The sequence below is a fragment of the Etheostoma spectabile genome, chromosome 17, assembly GCF_008692095.1.
Source record: "Etheostoma spectabile isolate EspeVRDwgs_2016 chromosome 17, UIUC_Espe_1.0, whole genome shotgun sequence".
Classification (NCBI taxonomy): domain Eukaryota; kingdom Metazoa; phylum Chordata; class Actinopteri; order Perciformes; family Percidae; genus Etheostoma; species Etheostoma spectabile.
This window is the reverse complement of record NC_045749.1, coordinates 17,666,356-17,692,182: the sequence shown is the minus strand read 5'-3', so window position 1 is coordinate 17,692,182 and position 25,827 is coordinate 17,666,356. Positions and strand designations below refer to the sequence as shown.

At 42.5% G+C, this 25,827-nt stretch overlaps 1 protein-coding gene across 3 annotated transcripts in view; it reads left to right on the top strand.

Moving 5' to 3' along the window:
- slx4ip (SLX4 interacting protein) overlaps positions 1-25,827 on the top strand; it is a 32,691-nt gene that overhangs the window by 4,425 nt on the left and 2,439 nt on the right. For 2 of the 3 annotated variants that reach the window (XM_032540880.1, XM_032540881.1), the window contains exons 3-6: positions 4,379-4,468; positions 4,784-4,910; positions 15,473-15,550; positions 18,206-18,294. In XM_032540880.1, coding sequence (XP_032396771.1) covers positions 4,379-4,468; positions 4,784-4,910; positions 15,473-15,550; positions 18,206-18,294 — 384 coding nt within the window. Of the gene's footprint in view, positions 1-4,378; positions 4,469-4,783; positions 4,911-11,874; positions 12,414-15,472; positions 15,551-18,205; positions 18,295-25,827 lie in introns of those variants that run through there. The other variant, XM_032540882.1, reaches the window with a different exon arrangement.

Sequence of the window (25,827 nt, the reverse complement as noted above, 5' to 3'; positions counted from 1 at the left end):
TCTCTCTCTCTCTCTCTCTCTCTCTCTCTCTCTCTCTCTCTCTCTCTCAATTTCTCAAGGATGTGTCTGCTTGAGTTTTGTTTGCAGAGTTACCTGGAGTTATTCCTGTCTGTTCTTGCTACTGGAATTCCACTCATGGGTTGTGTCTCTTTTTATCATTGAATAAAGAGGCCTCAGGTGTGCCAACATTCACCTGAATGAAGGGAGCTTTGCACACAAAACACTTCCGCTCACTATCTGTAAATAACATATGCCTCAGTAATGATCAAGTCTCAAGCTTCACTGCTCAGTATCAGTTTGAAAAATTGGAAAAGAGAATTGTCTCTCTTGCTATTTAAAAAAAAATAAGGGGGAAACCCAGGTGACTCACAGCACAGAGAGAGCTGGGAATGAGGCAAATAAAGCCTGAGAGCAAGGTTGTCACGCCCACAGATCTAAAGAGCTCCCCTGGGTTCTTTGCAGACTTGCAAAAAGAGAGAGAGAGTCAGGAAAAGAGAGAGACAAAGGGAGAGATGTAAGTTATATTGAGTGAGACTGCATCTGCTGCCCCTTCTCCCAATGTAAACATCTGCGGCTGGTTAGTGTTAGCCTCTGAGCTAAGTGCAGTCCGAGAACGTCTGGTTCTTATACGGCGCGATAGCAATGGCAAAGGGCAGCAAGGTGGGGAGGCGGGTGAAGCTGCTCGAAGAGTCTGGGCCCCGTGCCCAACTTAGAGCAGAACAGACGGGAGGATGGAGAGCCAGGTCTGGGAGAGAGATAAGGGAAGGTAGAGAGTGTTTTGGGAACTGAGAGTGATATAGACCAGAGCCCTGAAGACCAGAAAAGAAAAGGAGCCGTCGGTGGCTTTGAATCAGGATTTGTCTATTTACAGAAATATGAAGGAATTTTCTCGCGTTGTGCTGTGAACTCTGGGCAGCTTGGGTCTTAAATGTTTCTAACGATTTTGTCTTTTGTTAACTCTTTTGTCCCTGCATGTCATGGTTATCAGATTGGCAGTGGGGAGAATTAGGACAGAGAAGTTGAGCTCAGCCTGCAGGAAGACTCCTATTCATTCACTGTGTGACCGCACACAAAAGATGGCACAATAAAGGATTTGGTATTAAGTAGCTCTCCTTGCCGCCTCTCATTCAGCCTTCAGCCTCTGTTTGTAACTTTAAAAAAGCCTGTGCAAGATGGAGAACAAAGCAGTGCTGGCCCACTTTAGTATGTATGAAAAGAGTAACTTCCTCTAGAATTTGGTCCTTTATCAAACCTTTCTGTCCAACAACAGCGACAGTTGCGTAGAGTATTGCTTTACATGTGTCAAAGCAAAGTACACAAAATAGGAGAGCTCATGAATTTGATAAATGAATATGTGAGCTTAATGAAATCCTTCAGGGTCCTGCTGATGGTGCTGTAGAGATGGTGATTTCTACTCTTTCAATGAGCTTTCTGCATTCTTTCAGGCGCTTTCAAAGGAAGACAAGGTTTTTGTGGTCTTTATCACTGCGTCTACAAAGTATTAGGCTGCCACCAGAGATCTCCTTAAAGAAGGGTCGTAGCTGGGGTCATAGTTCATGGCAGAGTTCAGCTTAGAGATCCACTGGTCACTCTTTGTTCTGGGAGTTGACAAAGTAGTAGACCACATGATGTGATTGTAGTCAGAGCCTTTGTGTAAAATTAGATTCTACTGTTTTTGTGTCTTATCTGCCACACTCAACACAAACGTCCTTTGTAAAAGTTCTGATGGCTGCACCTAAACAGCGCCACCTTGACTCAAAGATTGACACTTCAGCAGGTAATTTGGGCCTCCACCAAATCCCCAGTTTTGTTGAGCAAACACATTTTTGTTCTTATTAGTGTGATTGCATTAGTTTGCTTCCCTGACAAAATCCCCTGTTTCTGAGAAGCCCAGTGAATCACATGCCGTGTGTGTGTGTGTGTGTGTGTGTGTGTGTGTGTGTGTGTGTGTGTGTGTGTGTGTGTGTGTGTGTGTGTGTGTGTGTGTGTGTGTGTGTGTGTGAGGGGGGGGCAATCTCTACACTGCTCCCTTCATTCCAGGATATTGATCAAATTAACCTCGGGTTGCTCTTTTGAGCTAGCATTAGCTTGTGTAATTTTGAGCCATGCACCCTAGAAGATTGATCTTGTGGTCCCTATTGGGATTTGAACTGATGGAGATGACAGAATAATAGTAACGCATGTCATTATAAAGCATTCCAAAACAGGATTTCATTGACACATTGTCAATATTGTTAGTTTTGCATGATTTATTGCAGGGCCAATTATACGTGATAAACTGGTGTGCATAGTGGCAGAGTTGCTATTCTCATCTGTAAAGCCATAGGTCTCAAAAGTCAGGGACTAAAGTCAGGATACAAAGACCCATCCAGCGTGTGTCAAGTCCAACCCCAAGAAACCACTGTGGGGTTCGGGCTCATCCATTAGTCTGTCCCTGTGTTTTGAGTGACAAGGTCCGACCCTCTGTTGTTAGGCTTTCCCACACACTGGTAATTGTTGGAGGCAGTCAGCTGAGGCCACCAGTCATCCGTGGACCGCTGTGAGACAAAGCACAGAGGATGCAGAGAATACTGATATGTAGGGACGAGCTGATTCTGACAGGCAACATGCATACATTTTATACATGAGGAGCTTGCACATAAAGGGGGCTCTGTTCTGGTCCATGGCATTCTTATCTTTTGTCAAAGCATGTTTTTGTATAGCGACTTTTGTTTATTTATTAAGTTTCTACAGAGGCTATTCAGTATTTAACACTTTTCCATTTGTGGTTATCACGTCTTGATGTTTGGGACCTTTGTACTCTGTTTTGTTCTCACATTGTTTCAAAATATGGAGCTATGAGTCAGAGGAGATCACAGATTAATGCATTGCCTGTCATGAGAGACTTAGAATAAAATAAATGTCCCAGTAGTCTCGGTAACACTGACGCAGAGTACAAGTTGACACACATTAGGGCTTTAAGACTTGACAAATGCAGAAGAACAGTGCAAGCTATGACTGAAATTGAGCGTAACATTCACAGGTCAGCCATTGGGGGGCGCCCTTTCCTCTAGTTGACCTGCAAGTAGAATTAAAGAAGCAGCTTCACTTCAGTTATTTTTTGCAGACAGACCATGACAAAGAAAAATGCTCTCATGGGGAAAAAAAGACAAATACGTGTCAGCTCGATTTGCTCAGAGCCAGTATTTGGCCAGTCATTTGATAAAAGGTTGTGAATAAAACTTTCTCAATCTTCTTTGACAAATAAGATAACCTGACTCCTTTTAAACAAGAGCAGGAGACAACTGGAGACAGTTGGAAAGTTGAGGCCTGTGTCTAGAATTAGGACGTAAGTAGCCAGGGCCTTCCCCTGCACACCCGGTTCATTCTTTCTGTCGCGTCATCCTGAGAGCGAGACCCGTAGGAACATCCCTCCAGTCTGGGTTGTAGAGTTTAGTCATTCTGTCTGCAATGCTTCGGCCCAGGGGACGAGCCTGGCCCAAAACAAAGCTTTTAGTGTGCATAAGTATTCCCTGTTACTAAATGAATAACCTCTTCTGTTTGTACACACTCTTTTCCAGTTCTACGCGGTGAGCCGGAAATCTGTGTCTGGTTTTGTCTTTAAATGACTTTGTTTTTGCTACCCCATTCAGTTCAATGCTTTTTGCTGCCTTGTCACTGTGGGTTTTATGGTAGTACTTGTTGCTCTTCTGTGTCATGTTGTGGGTGGTCTCAGTCCATCCATTACTTCCTTGTCCAGGGAGAGGCAAAGTTCACACGAGACCAACATTCATTTGCTCTCTTTGCAGCGGGCAGCTTTTGCACTCATGTGTAAACCATAATCAGGCTAGCCTGAGAAAGATGTAACGGCAATTTAACCAGCCGCGGCATTTCTGGCCTCCCTGTCCCTTGTAGCTTATTGTCGTTGACACACAATGACGTAGTGTTTCAGGAATCCACTCTGTAGCCCTCTACTCAGCTTTCTACAGAACTCAAAAGTAGTGCAGAAACATGTGGAGTGTTTTAGGGTAGATGTGAGAAGTTTGACCACCACTTTGATGCAAAATTAGGATAATCCTAATTTAGTTGGTACATCTTTAAACTTACTTGTGCAGCCTGTTGTGACCTGAAGCAGGGACTGTATTGCTAAAGCTTGTAGAACAAGAAAATACTTTTTATGCTGAGTGCATACGTTTTTTGTAAAGAAATGGGTAAAGAGATGACTAGACAGAATCAGAATGGAGGGGACTGCTAGGAGAGGCCTGGGGTGATGTTTGAGGACACAGGGGGTCCTTGTGGTTTGTCTTGCTGTCAATCACCCACAATCTGATTTCCTTTGTTGTCTGTGAGCTCAATGCCCCTCAGAAACCTGTGGCTGTCCTTCCTCTTTGTGTTACAGTGTGGGAACTTTGCTGTGCTGGTGGATCTCCACGTTCTGCCCCTGGGCGGCCAAGAGGACGCCAGCTGGTTTACTACAGACCACATCGAGGTACAGACACAGGGAGAAAGGCGTGCGTGTGAATATGTGTGTGTGTGAATATATGGCTTCTGATCTGCTGGGGGCCCTTTCAAAAGTCAGCAGCAGCGTGGAATTGAAAATGACTTTGAGCCTTCTGTCTGTTCTTAGGGGCTTTCATTGTTGCAAAACTCATCTCTCCACCTAGCCACCTGTGGAGTTGCCTTTCTGCCTTTTCATTTGAGACTTCTACTGTCCTGTTGGCTGCCTGTGCTCATTAATCTCAAATAACTTGTGTTTTCTCAGCAGTTCATAAACATGTAGCTGTACTGAAATATCTGTTTGTAGGAGGTTACAGCCCTGGTTCGTGATGCTGTGGACCAGAGGGTTAAGCAGTACACAGAGTCCCTCCACAATAGAAAACAGCCCAAACACAAGAAGGAACTGGCATCTGCTTCAGCGTTTTTTGTGAAAGGTAACACATCATCTTGTGACCCTCATACTGCCCTAAAGCCAAAAAATCCAGTATTTATTATGCTAGAATCAATTCTTTTAAAGTCAATTATTGTGTGTAGCATTGCTTCTTTATTGGAGCATTAGTTTAAATTGTTATTTAGTAATGAGTACACATTCTATGTATTCTGATTTGTTTTCACTTTTGCTCATTACTCTGGTATGTAGTCTTTGTCTTCCCTTTCAATGTCTAGGTGTGTCTATCATCAACTCTTCAATAAGTAAAATTGTTTACTTTGGCTATCCACTCAAAACCAATATTTATTCACTTGGACCTCAGTGCACCGATATGGGCTGTGTGCATGGAAGTGGGCCACTGATTTCTGAGGAGGATGGGAATGTTGTTACAAATCAGTTTGAAAAGTATTTCATGGCTACCTTTTGATGAAGAGTGTGGGAGGAAAGACAACAGAACTAGTTGGGACACGGCAGCTCTCTACGCCCAGGGTGTGACCTGAAGTCAGGAGCTGATAGGAGTTTTTATATTGTGTTTCCCTGTTTAACTTGGCACAAAACGTAAGTCCATTTAAATGGCTAATGTTTGTTACCCTTCTGTGTAATGTGGTGTTGGCGCAACTGTGTTCGTCTGTACTTGTAGTTACCTAGATGACACCAAAACCAGTTGCTCTGACACATACAACTCTATTAGCAATGAGAAAAATCTATAAATTATGCTCCACTGGTAATGGGCCATTTCAATTCATCTCTTATTTATCCAATGCAAGTACATTTCCCCAGCCACACACACACGTCTTTTAAAGCACTGTAAGCCTAGCTTCAGAGGAACCCCCAGCTGCGTGTTGTAAGTCAGACAGGTTTGTCACAGGTAGCAGTTAAGGGCAGTTAAACTGGGCTCACTCAGCAGGGCAGGCCTGACTGGGAGAGTGGGATTACAGGGCAGTTGGCTCCATAAAGTTTCTCCTGTGGCTGCAGCTCTGCCTCTCACGCTACTCTCCTCCACTTTAGTCCTTTTATCCACTATGCTGTGCATTCATGTGTGCAATTGTCATCATACACAGATACATGTGTGCATTTTATTCAACTTGATGAACATATAGTCATCCTAAGCAGGCATGCTGGTTGCATGCATGTACGTGCATGTGCACATGGCCGCTGATACACATCCGACCCAGTGAGAATCAAAGGAGCAACAGTGCGTTGGAGAGATATATCTTCCCCCTGGGCTAGGTGTGAACAGGCTGACAGGGTACGGTTACTAGATTGTCTCATATTCCCCATGACAGACTGAGGAGAGACAGACATCTCTAATGATGGAGATCACAGACTGAGGCTTCATGCATATACATTCACTCCACTGTGTGAACAAGGGGACTATCAGTATTTCAGCAGTGAAATATGCATGTAAAAATGATTAAGCTCCTTGCAGCTTTGCCAAAAAAGAATGTAACCAGTGGAACTTGACTCCATACCATACTGTAGAATTTTCCCCTCTTCAGAACATGAAAAGGTATCGCGCCTCAAACAGGCCCACACAGTTCATGTGCTCTAGTCCTATTAAATGTCTTAAGTGAGTGTAATCACAATCTTGGTCTTTTCATTGTCCCATGTGAGGGAGGCGGCAGAGCAGTAAAGGTGGAGACTGTGACTGTGAGAAGTAAGCAGGCAGGCAGAAGCCATAAAAAGAGAAGGACGGCCCATAGGCTTAGGGAGGGAAGCCCAGAAAACCTCAGGGTGGGTATTAAGTACTAGGGTCGCCAGTTGTGCAAGCAGGTCACATGCTAACATGCTAATCCTCACAGGTCTTTCAGACTGTCCATAGCAGGGAGTGGAAGCTGGTTTTCTGTGTGTATTTGTTTCTCTTTGTGTGTGTGTGTGTGTCTGTGTGTGTGTGTGTGTGTGTGTGTGCATGTGTGTGTGCATGTGCATGTGCGCATGTGTGTGGCATGTTATTCAAGAGCAGAATTAAGCTGGATATCCTAGAGTGAGACATGTGTATGGTACACATACTCATGTATGTTGTTGCACGTAGACAAAGGTGTCAGGCAGGATGGTACTGATGTCTGGGCCAAGAATAGGGCGGATAGAGTGTGGTGCTATGTGTGGGATGGTATGGGAGGGGAATTGTAGGTCTTGTATGAGGCGGTGTTTGCGCTGGTGCCAGTGTGAAATCACAGGGGCTTCCGCCAACAGACAGCGGTAAGAACAGCGTAACAGCCTCAGCTGTTGGCACTTCAAATGAGCCATCAACAGCTTTTAGCATTCCAAGGCCCTTCAGTGAAAGTGTTTGTATCTGAGTTATCTCCATGGGTTATTGCATTTATGTATATATGCTGTGTTGGGTGAATATGTGTGTATATGTATGTATGTATGTAAGCACCCAGTTGAGAGGTGCTTATCCCATATCTTCTGCCAACGTAAATCTGTATCTAAAGCCTTTTCTTCTGCTACAGAGGCCAATTTCCAACTGTCAACCCTCAGCCCCCCTCAATTTTTTCATTTTTTTTTTAACCCAGGCTACTTGAAACTTCAAGATTAGCTCATAGTGATGTGATTTATTTATGTTTTTAGAGAGATGAACAGAGGGAACTTTTCCCACCAAGCATCTTGGCTCTGGACAAGCAGAATGGACATGCTAAGACTTAGAAGACCAGGGAAGGGGAGCTTGGGAGAGGCCTGTTGCATTCTCCCTGGTAGACCGTGTTGAACACACCCACATTTCTCAGAGTAATTACAGATTGAAAATGAGTGGATAATAGGTTCTCTGTGCTTAGAGGAATACTTTTTTGTCATTCGATATTTTGTCATGAGTAGGGAAGCTGGTGGTTGTGCTCTACGACAGAGAGTGAGTGTCACATTGTCCTCAAGAAAATGCCACTGCCTAGAAAGAAAACCTTTTCACTTCAGACATGGCCCTTTTGGACAACACAACATGTACGGTAGCCCAAGCGATTGTCTCACTGATCCACTTTTACTTTTTGTATTAGATTTACTTAAAACTGCTGATTGTGAGCGATCTTGATTTGAATTTGCTCTTGGTCTAGTATTGTTTTACCTCAAGGGGATATTGATTTTGTTGTTCATAACGTTGTATACATTTGTGTGGTTGTGTAGAGTGTAAACTTAGAAGGCCCCATTTTTTACAGGGATTTAGTTGACATGCCATTTCAAACTGCCAAAGGACATTACCAGATGTTTTCCGCCTACTATTAGTATTGATACACCCACATTGATCTCCCCATGTGAGGGAGAGCTCCGGTATAGTATAGCCTGGTGTTTGAGATGCTTCCTGCCCCTCAGAGGAGTTAGAGGAGCCCTGGCAAAGTGGTACCTAGAGTCCATTTTAGCCCATGGCAGAGCTGGTTCCTTCTTCCTCTCCCTGCACAGGTGCCAGGGCTTAGGGGGAGGGAACACCTGCCAGCCTGTTTCCCCATGGCCACGGCAGGCTGGAGAGAAATTTTCCCAGGCTCCCCAGATGAATGGTCACTAATAGCCGTGGGAGAGGGCTTTGCGAGTGCTGCACAGTGTACGACTGACTCCTCTTGGCAGCCCTATGAAGGGGGCTTAAGGCAGCCTGGCCACGGCCATTGCGGGAAAAACACAAGTGCTGCTGGATAGCTTCACTGTTGGAGAATGCGTTTTAAAAATGACCATCTCCCTCCCAATGAAGAATGCAAAGGATGTGTAGTGACTAAAGGGGAGATGGTTCATTTTTGCACTATCCTGTCATAGATTTAGCTGCGTTTGGCTTCTCTGGCTCTTTGAATGCCTGTAGCCGAAGACCGGAACATTTTCAAAAAATTTGGAAAAGCTATTCTGTCAAAAAGACTTTCTGTGTACAAAAAGGAAAACCATATAAATTGTTATATGAGTGTTTGATTGATAGAATTGATACATGCCAACCTTTCAGCACTTTTCTGAAGAAGCAGAAGTACTTTTGTAGTGACAACCTGTATTAACCCACATTGTTTCTTCTCAGTGCTACTGCATTTATTACTATTTATATAAGTGTTTGTTATGTAGGGACTGGTCTGTAAATAGAGAGGCATGCCTGTGGCAGAGTTACCTGCCCTGCTCTGTGTTACTGGGCGTGAGGCAGGCTGGGATTAAGGCGAGGGGGAAACAGAGACCTGTGACAGGAACAAAGGAATTCCAAGGCCCAGGCTGAAAATGGATCCTGATCAGAGTAGCCACTCCAGCCAGCCTGCCTCCCCCTCCCTCCTCCGCTGGCCCCTGCTGGGCAACCCCCTTTCTCCTGGTGCTTTGTGGTGTTGCTGCGGCTCTTTAAATCCTTCCTATAAGCCCCTGACATTACTCAGCAGCAACACATAGGACAGTCTGACTCCAATGTTAACCCCTCCTTCCTATTATTGCACACTAGATGCACACTTTTATTCTTTTTCCTTGTCCTTTGCATTTCAACACATTTATTCTCTCTTGCCTGTGCCCTCCATGTCTGCGCTTCTCTGCTCTCCTCATGTCGTCTCTTTAAATTTTCTCACTTTTCCTCCTTCTCCTTCTCCGCAGGGTCAGCTGCAGTCTCTTAGGACACAACCGCAATCCCCGCCATAGCTGTCACACCACACTCTTTTCCCATATAATTAGGGCCTGAGCCTGAGCACGGATCACATTCATGTGACTGTTCCCATCCACCACAATCTGGTCTGGGAGATGGCACACACTCTCTTGAACTCATACTAAGTGTTCAACAAGACCCGAATGCCTTGTATTAGGAATTACTCAAACATTTCAGAGGATCACTTTGAGAGAAACAAGCCCGTGTCATGTCCTCTTGTGAGCTCTGTGGTTTTTCCTGTGGACAGATGTCATTGTAGTGCTTTGTGCCAGAATTGCCTTGTGTGGTCAGGAAAGGCCATCCCAGGACCGCCTTAATAAAAGCAACACAATTTAATTGTAATCCTTTCCAGGCCTTTTATTTGCATTGGGTCAGTGTCTGACATAATTGACATGAAATAAGATCAAATTCAGAGATTCAGTCAATTCAACACAGAAGGTTTTATTTTTTTGCATGACCTTACCCGCCTGCTACCATTAGTCATTGGTAGCAAAACCTAGATAGAATTGCCATGTGTGCCATGGTTCACCTATTTGGATTCTATAAACACAAGCTAGCAGATTTGCGGAGGGCCCAACAAGCAGAGAGAGCTTGCTTCCAATGAGACCTTGATCTGCGATTTAAAAGGCCAGCACAGTGCATAACTCAAGTCCACAAACTGCTCTGCACAACATTAATCCAAAGAAGCTTAATGCAAAATAAGCAGTTTGCATCCTACTCATTCTGAATGTTCTTTAATATAAACAGTGGCAGCACTTTGAAAGAGATTTGTGGCCTCTAAGGCTAATTAAGATATAATGTTTATTAAATATGACATTTTGTATTGTGACTGCATTTATCTCATCAGATTATGTTTTGGAGAAACAGATTTTTTTCCCTTGATAATTGCGGTATGCTCCAAAATGCTCCCCACCACTTTAGTCACATGCTGCATTATGGGTTGGCCTGAGCTACCATGCTGCGGCGTATTTTGTAACTGCAATGGAGGGGTCACCCAAATGTTAAATTGAACACTCATGTGCAAATATTGTTTCAGGTGGACGTTGTGCAGGATGATAAGGCACAGTGCTCTGCTATGGCCGTAGTTACAGTTACACACAGAGAGTGATGTCCTTCCAGGAAAGCCCCCACTTACATATGGGTAACTTCCTCATGCTATCTCATCCCTCACCACTCCACCCATCTCTCTCCCTCTCTCTCTTTCTCGCTTTCTCTCTCGCTGTAAGCCCCAACTCTCCACCCGCACTTGAGGACAAAGGGAGGGGGTCCACATCAAAGCAGAGATGTCAAAATAGCAGGATTCTCAGGCACTGATGTCTAACTGTCCTGCTGATTCAACTCCTGTTCATAAAGGGGTTGCGTGGGAATTGCAGTTCTCCTGACACACAGTCACCACATTTACATGCACACTAGAAACATGGTTAATGGGAGAAATCAGATTACGACAGGAAATCGGAGAATGCCTTCACATGCACTGCAATAACCAGGTTACTGTAAAACCCTGCGTTTACATGCAGCTGGTGGGTAATCAGATTTCTCTCCTTCTCAGTGTCATGCTTTTGAAGCAGTGCTGGCGTACTTTGAGTGTATTAATGATATATAATACTGCAGCCTGAAGAGTTTCTTTTCTTTGTGGAAACATTTGGACTAACTGACTGAGAGGCAACTCATTCTTTCCTTATTATGCACATGAGCCTGAATCTTTTAAAAGTAATACACCATTCATCTGTGGGAACAATCTTATTCAGAATTATTTCAGTTTTGATTTTTGTTCAAGCTTTCGATTTAAATATTTTGCATACTGAGATGCATTGCTAAGAATTATCATCTTTCTTTCCGTGGGTTGGGACTGCTGCCGTGCCATGATGCTTTCCTTACGTATAGGAAGTATAATCGTTTACATCTGCTAACATACTACATGGCCAAGAAATTGGTTTCTTCCAGCAGAAGTCTAGCTGTGTTAAACAACACTGAGTAAGGACACTCACTGTAGTATTCTTGTTAAGTGTCCTGCACCCACTGTGGTCAGGCTAAGGCAAGGCCAGGACCTGCTAGGAAATCCTTCATATCAGAGCAGAAATTCTTATGAATTCCTGCAGGAGTCACAACTGCATGGGCTGCCAGGAATTCGGATGGTGAGAAGAAGTCGGCTATGTTTTCTATGGCTGTTTTAATGATCTCCTCAGGATGTAACTGAAGTTAATGAAGTCTTTTCCATAGGGGCTTACCTTTGACCCTGGTCTGAATGCTTCTCACTCCTGTCTGTTCCATTTTACAGTCCTAGTCACTCTGGATGCCTTTTGGTTTGTTGACTTTTCTTTCCTCTCATTGTTTTTCCAGGAAGCGGTGAAAGCTGCAGGGATGTGTGTGTGTGTGCGTGTTTGTGTCTTGAAAGTACAGTATTCTAGCTTTTGCACCAGCCCTGTGGAGTCTGTGTCTTTTTCTGCAGTTGTCTTGTGGTATATTACAAGATGGTATAAGTATCTCCATACAAGCGGTTACAATATTATGTACCCCATTTCTAAAAACATGGCGTGCTGGCTTGTTTACTGTTTGATTTGACCTATCATAATATTGTTGTGCATCGGGTTTCAAAACAATTAGGCAAACCATCTTCTTTTGCAGGAAGTACAAGTGAAACCCTTTAAAGTCTCTACTCTGCAGATTTGGATATTGCACCACTTTGGGCCACAGTTGCCACAGAAAGGGGCCACTCATTCCCAGAGGAGGCACTAGCAAACTGTTTGTGAGAGAGAAACATGAATGTAAGCATAGCACGAGAGAACCTGGGCAGAGGGCCAAAAGCAACTCTGCGCTGTGCAGGACGTTAAAAAGTTGGAGCAACAGCTGAGCTGATGTCTTGGGCCATGGCGTTGCACTGGTTCCCAACTCTCTGTCCAGACATCCCTGTCAAACTTGTCCTGGGAATTGGTCAGCTCAGCCCACCAGGGAAAGCAATGAGAAAAGTTGTAGAGCTAGACATGAGGCCAAAGAGTCCAACGAACAAAATTGAAGCTTTTAAAAACAATGAACGTGGAATTAAAGATGCTTGCTTCCTGGTCCTTCCTGGACCCAGAATGGGCAGAGAAAACAAAACCGAGATACAGATCGGCATTCCTCTCTTGGTAGACATGCTTTTCTATTTAAAGTATAATGGAATATCTGAATTTCTTTCCAATAAAGGAATGCTGCTATTGTTAACTACAAGCATGCTCAACATACCATACAGTGTTTTTAAAACAATTTCCCTTTGGGATTAATTAAGCATTCTATTTAAAGCTTGGTGGTTTATCCAGTATTCAACATACTTTATGTACATTATGTATTAAAGGGACAGGCTTCCATGGAAATCAACTCAGTGAGGGCGGTACTCCAATAGGGTATGTATTCACTCTGTACAATACTGTCCATAAGAATTTGGACACTTTTTTGATCATGAGTAGCCATGTAAAGGTCCTGACTTCAGTCCAACATGTGCTTTACTTGCTGGAGATCAGACTTAAGCGCCAGAAGCCCTCCAAACAACCAAAAACCCAAAGATGGCTGCATTTGAGGCCTAAAAGAGCACCACTAGAGAAGTAACCAAGCTGATGTATGTGGCTTATGCAAATGATTTGCAATCAAAATTTTACTTCATGCACGTTTATGTTTATTTGTTCAATTGTATTATGGGCAAAAAAAAGACAATTGCTACATTATGAATCAAACATGGATGTTAACAACATCAAATTAAAGCTGCAACGTAATACATTTTCACTGTGATTTTGTACAGAGCCAATACAGAAAAAATATACAGTATATCATTGACATATTTACAGACTGCTGTATTTGGAATTTACAGTCATAGAGTTTCCTAAAACCTTGGTTAACAAAAAAGGATGTAAAAGGATTGGATGTAATGGAATAAACTGATTCCTATTTCTCATTCACCTAAAGCTGTCTCATGGCCCCTTTATTGCATGGCAGGACAGGGATTCCCAATGAGAAGCTCAAGGTTTTGTATTTTCAGAGCTAGGTAAATGCCTTGAGTTGGTGCCCTGGGTATAAATCAGTCCCTGATTCGCTGGCTAGAATGAAAAATAATGGAGCGGAGTGACGATCACTGACCGAGAAGTCTATTTCTTATTGTGCAGATTAGAGATTAGTTTTGTCTCTGAGAGACGTAAATGTATCTTCACAAGTCTTGAACAAGTTGTCTAACGTTTTGCTGTAGGCAAAATCTTTACTTAATGGCTTTCAAGGATTAGCTGCGTTCCCATAGGTGCTAAACTTATATGTGTTATAGCCTGTCCCCTAGGTACAACTTTTACCCTATTATCTTAAGAAAAATATTGATTGTAATTGCTTGGTATCTTAGTAACAAACAGATATCCACATTTAGAAAGCCCTTTTGATTTCTCACTTTAGTTTCCTTTTAACTGGACTTAACTTTTAGCTGTAAGGATTTATTTTTAGTTGACAGATTGGGCTTGTTTGGGTTTAGATAGATTTGATTGACTATTGGCATTTATTCCTCCATTTATGTACATGTACAGTATATGTTTTGCATATATACAAATTGTGTTTGCTAGTAGAGACCCTGGTCAATAATTCAGCCAGAAGCACAGAGAGAAAGAAGGCCGTGCTGGTGCCATTAATCACTAGCCAGTGGACTTAAGTGTATACCTGGGACAGTTTTGTGACACACTGTTTCTGTGATTGCGTGTCATTATCCAAAGAATTATGAGTCGGCAATTTTTTGAAGACGATAATTAAATGCCTTTAGTTGAACAGAGAAAGGGGAATGTTTTCAGAGGCCCCCTCACTCTTATGTCTTGTTCTGTTAATGTGCTGTATGCATGGTGTTGTAGCTAACGCACCATATAGGACATATTTGTCCTAGTTGAAGATCGGCTTTTAGAGGATACTTGTCCAAGTTCTTTTAAGTTTTAGTTATGACTTACTATCTGTGTTGTTGCTGATGGGTGAAAACCTCCCCACTTCCAAAATGTCAGCCTCGTTTTTAACTTGATGACAGCGCAAATTTGACATTATCCAGGGAGTTCTGTAACAGCCTTGAGTGCAAGAGGCAAGGAATTTCTCAAACTATGGAAGACGTGTAATCCTTTAATTGATGTTAAAATACCAAAATCCCCCCGAGTTACTTTGCAGTTAATGATGTTTTCACCTTTTCATTCCAAATCAGAAAAAGAAATAAAAGAGAGATGTGGCACTGGTGGTAAAGTCAACTAGGTATAGTTTTACGGTCACTGTTTCAAGAAGAGGAAAAGGGTCCTAAGAAGGGTGATCAGGCTCTTTTAGCTTCCCAGAACTGTTGTCCTGTTTACAAAGAACCAACTGGATTGCGTGTTAGCAAGACTGTTGCTTTAAGTCAATAAATTCCTACAACATTAGGCAACAGACGTCTTTTTCTGCCCAGCACATCTTAAATACCTTAACAAACATTCCATGACAAATCGAGCAGAGGCCTGGACCATGGTTTCTCTGCTTGTTCTAAACTGGGACGTCAGTTAAATTAAAACGGAATAGTTTCTTACTCCATGGATCAGTTAGCTGGTTTTAAAGCATTCTGGCCCTTGGACTGAGCATAAGATTAAAGTTATAAGAAATTGATGGGAAGTGTTTGAGCACATACAGTACATATACGCATATAAAGCTAACAGTTATGTTGTAATGTGTAGGAATGAGCATTGTTTTTTGTAGCTGTTGTATTCATGTTTGATCTAGTACTGCTTTCACTTACAGTTTAGCATAGCCTAGCCAAGTGTGCTTCTACAGTATGTGATGGAAGTAGTGCCAGTTGTGGAGTTCGTGAAATGAACGGTTTTATATTGGATAAAATAATATTTGCATAGTGTGTCCTTTGAGTAACCACTTTATCTATTTTATTTTCAAGCCTTGGAGATAGTGTCAAGTACAATATTTTTTCTTCTGTGTCTGTCTGCCCCTCTTTTGCCTCTAACTGCTTTTCTGTTTGGTTGTTTTTATAGGGAAGAACTTCAACCTGGTCGCCAATTTTCTGAAGCGGCACTTAAACCTCAGATGTATTGTCAAGCAGCTGTATGGGGGTACGTTTCCTCCATGTTTTCAAAAAAATCAATTCCCAGTTAAATGAATCAGAAATAGACGTCTCAATGGCTCGTACTCAGCCAAATTTCCCACAGAAAAAGCAAGTCATATGTGGTCTGCATGTTGATTTTTCTCCCCCTCACTTGTTTTTATGTCCTGTCCCTACCTGCTCGGGGTGTTGTTGAGAACAAGCAGCCATTAAGTGGTTCTCTTGAGAGGCTACTGAGAGTGGGAGAGAGAAAGATTGAAGGGCAGGGAGAATCTATCTCCATGGCCCATCTAGTGCCTGTGACCCTTGGCCACCTTTTTCATGGGACCAACATGGCTCTCTTCCTGTCAGTGAAGTTAATATCTGTTCCCTGGAGGGCCTGGATGTTAAGGCAGCACTGACCTGCTGCAGACTAAGATGACTGCTTCTCTCAGCAGGTCCGTTACACATCAAATTAGACCCAGTCTCCCGAGGTCAAAGGTTGTGTAATTCGGTCCAGTGAGTTAGCTGTACATAGTGGTCGGGTCATGTAAAAAATGTCATTCATGGTTCATGAATGTTTATGATTCATGGTTCAAAAGTCTTTATGATGATATTTATACATTGCAAAATGGCAAGTTAAATCCTATTAGGAAGACTATGGTGCTAAAACAAAGTGGGACTTTTAAAAACTTTTAATATAATTAACCATTTAGAATGCAGTGGCATTTTCTGATTTAGCTTACTTTGATTTCACAACACAAACAAACAACTTACTTACACCTTCTCTGTTCTTATTATATTATTATTATTATTATTATTATTATTATTATTATTATACTATATATATATATTATACAATATATATATACTGTAAAGTTTAACCTGAGGTGAGCATTACATGGACAGCCATAAGGTCCATCCATCCATCCATCTTCATCCGCTTATCCGGTATTGAGTCACGGGGGCAGCAGCTCCAGCAGGGGACCCCAAACTTCCCTTTCCCAAACCACATTAACCAGCTCCGACTGGGGGATCCCGAGGCGTTCCCAGGCCTAGTTGGAGATACAATCTCTCCACCTAGTCCTGGGTCTTCCCCGAGGCCTCCTCCATAAGGTCATCAATAATAATAATGTATACTTTATTAATTACTGCATGGGGAAATTACAAATTTACACTCTGTTGTTATTACACACAGGCCTGAACTACACACACATGCTCAGTGCCTATACATGCACTGATGGAGAGATGTCAGAGTGGAAAGGCGCCCTGAGCAGTTGGGGGTTCGGCTTGCTCAAGACCAGGAAGTGAACTGGCATCTCTTAAGCTACAAGTCCACCACCATATTTTTTTTTACTTGAACCAGCGAGCCTCCTGTTCCCAACTCAACTCCCTACAGACTGAACTACTGCTACCCTAAAAAACGGGATCTGGGGGTCATTCCATTCTGTAGATAAAACACTTTATGGCAAACTGATTAGATTATGAGATATAAATTAAGTAAACTTTAAATTTGTTAACTGTGATGGGTTGGCCCAAGAGAAAAGCTTTTGGAATATCCAAAATCAATAGGGCTCATCCTCTGGAAAGCACAAATTTCTTTCTGTGAGAGTATTATGTCTGTTAGATTTTTTTATTTAACGGTTTATGAGTAGAAGTTTAGGACTGATATTGGCCCGGCAATTCATCTTCAAAGGTCAAGAATTTCTACTGCATATTTCATGGTAATCTGCCAAGTTGTAGTTGAGCAATCAGTCAACATCCAAACCTACCCACGAGATAGTCATCTTTAGACATCCTCGTTACCTCGTTATTCAGGTGTATGATATACACATGTTCTGTGTCAGCTTAACCAAAGTGTGTGTGTGTATTGGCTGTGTTTATAAACCACACAAGTGAAGCAAAACCAATGTATTCAAAAATGGCCACTGAGGAGGAATATGAGCTTTTATGGACTAAATTTGCCACAGCTGAAAACCATTTGAACAGAGGGTGGTAAGCTAACTGGATCAAGAATGCAAGATGAAGAATACTGTAGCATGGTGTAATGCTCCTGTTATGTGTTCCTACAGGAAGTTACTTTCTCATCAGTATTTTTCTTCATCAGGTTCGACCTCTTGCTCACCAGGTAGAACCTGCGCCCCATGTAGTCTGAGTCCTTGGCAGCATCCCGGGTCCAAATACGACCCGCTGTCTCTTGCTTCGTGCGATCCCTTCTCTCTGCACTATACTGTACTATCTAATTAAAATGCATTAAAGCCCAAAAAAGAATGTTAAAAAAAAAAACAGGAGGCAATGTAACAGACCATAGCCAATTTTTCTTTCCAGTTGAAGTGATATGTTGATGTAAGTTTATATGTGGTTCTTGCGGACATTTCGATTTATTATCATGATATAATACATGTAGAGTATTATTGTTGTAAATGGTCTATGCCTTTGAAGATGATGGAACAGTCATATTATCCCCAAGAGCCGTTACCATAAAATGCTCTAATATTTCATGCTGTTTACGTGGCTCATATTGCTCAATCGTTATCTGTAAACTGCCATTTTCTCCCTGCCCTGAGGTATAGTAAATAACTGGTGCTTGTAGATGTAATTTCTAGTCTGACTTTGACTCATAATTGGAGGTGAGCCCACGTTATTAACTGGCATGGTCTGTGTTGTTTTTTTTAATTTCATTCAGATTTGCGTGTGTTTCCTGAACGCTATGTTGTGTGTGTGAGCTGTCCAGAGGATGCCTCAGCTCACCATGGAAACCCGAGTCTGGCCGCGGTAAGTGCTGTTTATACTCCTCTATTTCCTCTTCCAGTCGCCTGGCGAAAAGTCCGGCATGTGTTGCCAAATTGTGCTCTCACTTCATATATGCTGATCCTCGTTACGTTAGGGGTGGGGGTGCGCTCTGGACCTGCCAGGGCTTTTCACAGACCTAGTGAGGAGGAAAGAGAAGATGGCAGGGGGTTGGATGGAGTGAGGTGAGGTCAAAAGGTGCAGAGTCACCCTTTCTCCGAAGCGTTTCTGCTCCCACATTCTGCCAATTCACCCCAGTTGTAAAAAGATGTTGTGGGATTGTTGTAAACCTCAACATTAGAGCATAGTTGAAAATGTCGCCAAAACTAATTTTGTACATTTTAGCTCTTGGGAAAGTCTAGATACTTCTAGAACTTGACTTTTATCAAACCTCATTGTGGCACTGCAATCAATGTTGACATTGTCAGAACATAATATTTATCTTACATAAAAATTTGGATTCTGTCTAACCTTTTATCTTAAAATACACAATCATCAATACATCATATTCTCCTTTTTACATCCTATTATTCTGGGTTCAAGAGAACTGCAACAACACTCTTTATCATTCTGGTACATATACATTGTTTGGGGTTTTAACAGAGAATTCAGTTAATGTGATTGTGTGCAGTTAACTGTCATGTGCCTTGATTGATGGAGCTCAGATAAAGTTGGGTTCAGTGGGTATTTTCCCTATAAGAATATTATGTGTACTGCCCATGAAAGACCTACTTCTGTAGTTGTTTTTTGTCCATTCATATTACGGACAACTATCATCTGGCCAGTGCTCATTTGATCCCAAACTCCCAAGAGTATTCTGGGAAACGGTGGTGGAGCCTCTTACCTTGGCACTCACATCAAGGACAGACATCTCTCCCATCACATCCCATGATCAGTGGCCTGCTGTTTTTCTGTGGGGCTTTTGCTATTGTTTCCCTTTGAAATGTCTCTGCACTCTCCACAGTTTGGCTTCCAATGAAAGCAGGGATTGTAATATTTTTAGTGGAGCAACACAGTCGTCAGTAAAAAGTTCATATTGTGTAACCAATTTTCCAGTTCAAGGAGGCATTGCTGTCGATTGCGTTCCTCTCCTCAGGATGTGGTTCTCTGGGCTCATACAGTACAAGCAGAGGGAATTGGAGGGTGGGAGTCTTGTGGTGGAGCTCTCACTAGTCCAACCTCGAACGTGGTTTGTAAGGGAAAGATACCAGACAGTAGGGCTAAAGTTTTTCACATGACAAAAACGATTATTTGTTTACATCCTTAACTCTGTTCTAATTTGTCAGAAAATTAGGATTTTGCAATTTCAAGGTTGCCAAGAAAGTTGAAAATCTAAATGAACAAAAAACAGCTTATGCAGTGAGTCACAGCTGATGTAAGGCATAATAATGTTGCTGTCTAAAACTAATGGGGCCTTTGGAGTTTTATGTCGAAGTTGGTCATATGCTCAAAAAGGGGTCTTTTATTCCACAACTGTTGACAGCTCGAGCCTGCTAGTCCCGAAAACAAATTCCACGTTCCCCAGTTTTTAGGGAGGTTTCGGTTTTTGTTGTTAGGACTCAGTTTGTGTGACGTGTTGAACAAAAATCCTTAACCACAGTGGAAATGTAGACTCATCAAATTAGCACTCCTCGTAAGGTCAGGGGGTTACGTTGCGAGGGAGCTTAGGTGACATCATGGTTGGCCTTTTGTTCTGTGAAAGCCAACATCTCAGTCCCACGCTCGAGCATGCTCTAGTCTCTTGTATCTTGTGCACTGTTATTATTAGTCATATTTTCAGCTGTGGTTCAGTTACATTAGAAGAGGAGATGGGGAGATTTAGTCACTTTCTGCAGTGTAGAGGGAACTAGGAAACCAGATACTGATTTTTGGTACTCAAAATTCAATACCGAAACCTACGTTTTTGGGTTGAGACAACAGTTGATGTTTTGTGCAGATTCACCACATCTTATCTGAAACAACATTAAGGACCATGAAGGGAGATTAAAACTCTCAATGCTAACACAAACATAGTCATAAACATATTCAACCTTTTTTTTTTTTTATCAACAATGCATTAAAAGACTTTAATGTGAAAGGGCTTGCTCATAGTACCTACCAAGAATTGTCACCCAACTCTGCAGTCAACTCTACAAAGGGTTTGTCTAGGGAGTGTCAGTGCATTGTTTTGGTTTTACAGTCGCAACTTTGCTGTTTTGGTTCAGTCCAACAGCTCACATCAGCACCGTTTCCAGCATCTTTAAATTTAGCGACTAACAGATAAACATACTGGAGCATGTAGCAGCAAATTAGAGACATTTCCCTTTAAGAGCTCAACATAACAACAGAGCTGAAAGGTGAGGGAATTTTGGACTCGCTAACGTTCACCATAACAACTTAAAAGGTGATATTATGTCAATGTCTGATGTCCAAGTTGCTTTTGCTGCCCCAAGTGGTGAAATGCTGTTTTAAGGTGGAAGTCTCGATTTTGATGTTGGAAACTAAGAGAGGGTTTCAGATGCTGTTTGACCATCAGAAAGTGCTTTGGTTTGAGTGGTCATGGAGTTGAGTAAAAAGAATCCTGACATCCATCCCATCTATGGGGCGACAGTAACGGTCTGATATTTGATCTATTTAGAGACGAATATCAGCCTGACGTACTCTGTCTGTTAGAACCTAGAACCGACTGTTGCTCTGCAGAGGTAGGGCCATTGAAACTGCTGCGTTTGTAAGGGAAGCAAACAAAAGGCATCTCTTACACAGTGTTTTTCTTCCTCTTGTCATTTGAAGATTCAAGTCCCTCATAAAAGGTTTCTGCAATTGTGAGTCATCACAACAGTGAGGAGGGCAGCATGGGAAGGAAAAGCTATTGTGTAGAATTGTGGCCGATGTTTTCTAGTCAGGCACAGAGTGGGCAGCTGAGGTGAGTGGCGTGCTGGGCCGCAGAAGTTTGGATCAAAGGCAGAGCAGATGTGTTTCCAGTCCCCCCCCCCTCTTCTGAGCTATGGACGGGCCTGTGTTTACTCATGACCTCAGCACGCCTCTGTTCTTCACAGCTCGCAACAGCTAGAAGCAGCGCTTTCCCAAGCCTTCAGGGTCTGCAGATCTCCTCTCCACCAAGGCCAAAGACAGAGCTATGATCTCTTTACAGAACACGACCATGTCCCTTTTTTCCATCCTGTCATAAGCTGTGTCCATTAATTTGCACCAAGTGAATCCCAACTGTTAACAGCTTGTCTTAACCCTTGAACAAGGGTGGATCCAAAAACATTTGTCATTGTTCAGGGATAAGAAGTTCTCTATTTTAGACTAGTATGTGCCCATGCATGTTTGTTGACTTTGTTTCAGGGAAGATGTGGTGATGAGCTTAGACAAACAGGGCATGTTTCCTCTGTGGGAGCAGAGTGGGAGGAGGGAGAGAGGTTGGTGGACTAGTTTCACAAATGATCTCTGCAGGAGGTATTTCTGCCTTGACAGTTAAATAGTGTTGTTGTTTCTTTGTGCCAGTTTAAGGATTTTGTATACTTAGTTGGGCCACCATAGAGCTGTTCAAAGGCTTTCCAGTGGAAAGAATAATTCCATTTTTATAACTTAAATACTTTTAGTGATTCAAGCATTACAAGTGTTATGAATCATTACCGTCTGACAGATGAGTCAATAATGGTTTCGTAGGATGGCATATCAGTGGTTTTATGTGTGTTGTGTGACATACAAAGACATTAGAGTAATCCAAGAACAAACTGTTACTGATCACAAGCAAATATGAGTTGATTGTTGATTGGAGCTTCCCACGCTAACCTGTTTTCTGACTTGTCATCTTGTTTTTGTTTTGTTTTTCTGGCAATTTTCAGGCAAAGATGTCCAACCTCTTTGGCTTTTAAAAATCCTTGCAAAACCATTGGGATCGACCAAAAAAATGCATGGTTGTCAAGCTGCAAAAAATCCTGTTCTTCTTAGCTATTCTCTGTTCCTGAAAATCTGAGTGTTTTTATCCAGCAAAATTGTTATAATACAAATGAATGACCATGGGCATTTATGTAGACTATATAGTGCAAACCCCTACTGTATGTTAACATAGCATAAGATAATAAATAAGAAATGCTATATATCAAATGCATACCAAGAGAGGTTTTGTCATCCTATGGCAGTGGAGTATTAGACTACTCAGAGACTATTTAGCCCTATCAGCACATTACTTTCAAGTGCAGCTGCCTTAAAAGATATCCAACATAATATTCTTATCTGTGACCTTAGCTTAGATGGCTGAGGAGAAACTGTTCATTCCCTGTATTTTATGACGACTGCAGTTGGTTATCTTTTTGAAGTTGTTTCCAGGAGTCACTCAAAGTTGGGGCAAGCTCTGAGAATCTGTACTGATTTCCCTTTAAATCAAGTGATTCATTCACTCTGCTCTCCTTACCCTTTTGCCAGGCTTATCACTATAATCTGACATCCAGATGTGCTGTCTTGTTGCAGCTCCCATGGTGGAGCCATGTTGCTCCGGGGCCAGGGAGGGCACTGTTGGTCTGCCCTACGTGTTGCATCACGAGAAGTGTTTTGCAGCTTTGTGTGGGAGCGAGTAGACTGGCTGACGGTGGGGGGTTAAATCCTTGTTGCTGAGGGAAAGGTGGTGGTGGCTGCGGGTAGATGTTCTTTCTGTTTCGTGGGACGCTCTCCAGCGATTGGGAGTTTGCATCATTCCGTACGAGATTAGGCCACCTCGGTTCCCACACAATTCTTACTGTTTTATTCACATAGCTTGTGATAATTATAATGTTCATGCACCAGCTCTCTCTCTCTCTCTCTCTCTCTCTCTCTCTCTCTCTCTCTCTCTCTCTCTCTCTCTCTCTCACACTCTTTCTCAAGTTTTAATCCCTCTACTTTCTTCTCTCTAGCAGAATGTCCAACCCTTGGACCTCTGGTAATAATAATTCATGCACCCTCTCTCTCTCTGTCTGACTTCCTATCCATCTTTTTCCTACTACTTTCTATGTATATCCAACCTCTTCCTCTCTTCATGCTTCTTCCTTTCCATCACTCAGTTCTTTCACTCTCTCTCTCCCTCTTTCTCTCTGTTGCTCTTTTGAAGTTGTGCCGACAGGAACTTAAAGGCACAACACTTTCCCTGAGAACCTCCCATTGGCTTCTTGTTGATTTTTCTTTCAAGTTCATTTTCAAACAGCATTTATTCATATTAAACAGATGAGAATACATATCAAGGCATTACAATGCAAATGATGACACCCACATCTTTCTCACAGTTGTTGTTGTTGAGGTGGGTGTGTGAGTGCGTAGGCAAATGCAAGTTTGTATGTGTGTCACTGTCCCAAATCCAAGGCTAGCTGTAGCTCTGGATATGAGAGAACGTAGTGAGTGAACTTCTGCCCACACTCGAGCATGACTCCATCTCTACACAAAGGCCAGCCTGTGGAGAACTTCCTGTGTGAGGATTCTTGTGTTTGTGGGCATGCTGGAGAGACTGTTGAGGTCAGACGATATGACTCTCGGGGGGGCCTCTTCTTTTGTTGTACTCCCCTCTTAACGCCCTCTCTTTCTCCAGTTCATTCTGTAGTATCTTGTCCCTTATTTCTTGTCGTTTCCGCCTACTTCCTTACTGCTCAGCCTCTTTATTCACTCCCCTCCCTCCGTCTGGCCTCTTTATTCCGTCCGCCACACCACAGACCAAAGTGCAGCTAGGTCTCAACACCCAGTGCAAAGCCACAATGCCCCAGCTTGCACTTGCAGCTTGGCACAATTACTCCTTCCCCCTTTTCTGTAGGGTCGCATGATGTCACTGATATCATGACATATGGGAGAGGACATTAATGATTTTTTTTTGGTGTGTTCACAGCAGCTGATGGAGGCCAGAGCTTACCACATTGGCTTCCCTCATCTTAGTGTGCACATTGATCCTTTTACCAACCAGCTTATGGAATAGTAACGATCTGAAAATGTCTGATATTAAATAAACACAGTGTCCACAACCTCAAATTTTCCAAGATTTAATATCTGTCTGGTTGTAATTCCCACTGCAAAATTCTCCTGAGTGTCTTTTAGCCATGCTAAACGTATTGCTCTGTGGACGGCGAGGTCTGTCGGTCGGTCGGTCCAGGCTGAAATATCTCAACAAATACGTATTGGCTGGATTGCCATTAAATTAGGTGCAGCCATTCATGGTGGTGAGAGGATGAATCCTAATGACTTTGGTGAACCCCTGCCCCATTATCAAGTGCTCCAGCAGGTCCATCCACTTAATGGATCGGCACAAAGGTTCATGGTTCGCAGAGGATAGATCGTACTGACTTTTGTGATTTCTTCACTTTTCCTCTGGCTCCAACATGAGGTTGACATTTCTGCTTTAGAGTGAAATGTCTCAACAGCTATTTGATTGATGCCCTGAAACGTGGTACATGGATTCATGGAATACAGGATGAATTATAATAACTTTGGTTATCCCTTCATTTTTCATCTAGTGCCAACAGCAGTTCAAAATGTTTTTGGTTTATAACCAAATACATGCCTTGGGATTAGTGCTAACTAGTATTTGTTAGCACGCTACCGTGCCAATGATGGTGAACATAGTAATCATGCCTGCTAAACATCGACATGTCATTGTGAGCATGCTGATGTTATGATCTAGTTTAAAGCACTGCTGTGCCTAAGTACAGATCGGTCACTGCGGACTCTTCTTCTTCTTCTTCTTCTTCTTCTTCTTCTTCTTCTTCTTCTTGGTTTACAGCTCTTCACCTGTTTGCTGCTCAACAAATATGCTCAATTTCTAAACCAGTTACTCTGGTATTCTCCCAATTAATTTCACAATAAATTGTCAGGCTCTCAACCTTTTAAGTTCTGCTCAATTTACCACTGGCTTCTCTTGTTCTCTTATAAATCCAGAGTCTGTTCTAGGTCAGCCAAGGAAAAGACCTAGCTTCATTAGTGGCCTGTTGAGCGCACACGTTGGTGAGATCCAATCTCTGGCCCGTTTCCTGTTCTGCCTCAGTGGTCCCCTTAGTATGTGGCTGTATTGAACTTTCAACCCATTTTAGCCAACTAAGAATGTACTCAAACATAGTGGCATATAATAATAATAATTATAAAAGCAAGGTAAAAACATCAGTTTAAAATATATATAAATAGTGCAACGACATTATTGTGCAAGGTTATACAGGGTAGCAGTAAACCTTTAAACCTGCAACTCAAAGCTCCAGCCTCCTACATACTTCTTATCTTATCCTCTGTGTGAAAAGATCGCCCTCCTTGTCTCCAACTCGCCTGACATTCCCCGCGACATTTAAACTGACTACCTCATCCTACACGCACAAACACGCTCACACGTGCACACACATACACACACTTGATTCATGCATGCACAACTGTTATTATTTTATTATTATTTACACAACTTTCAGTTACTCACCAAACATCTGCAAACCACATAGCGAATGACGCGATGCCCGTCGATCCTGCTCCGTTACCCATCCCATTCTGTTCTTCCATACATTGTGCACGCAAACACCAACATTACACTGGTAACGCTTA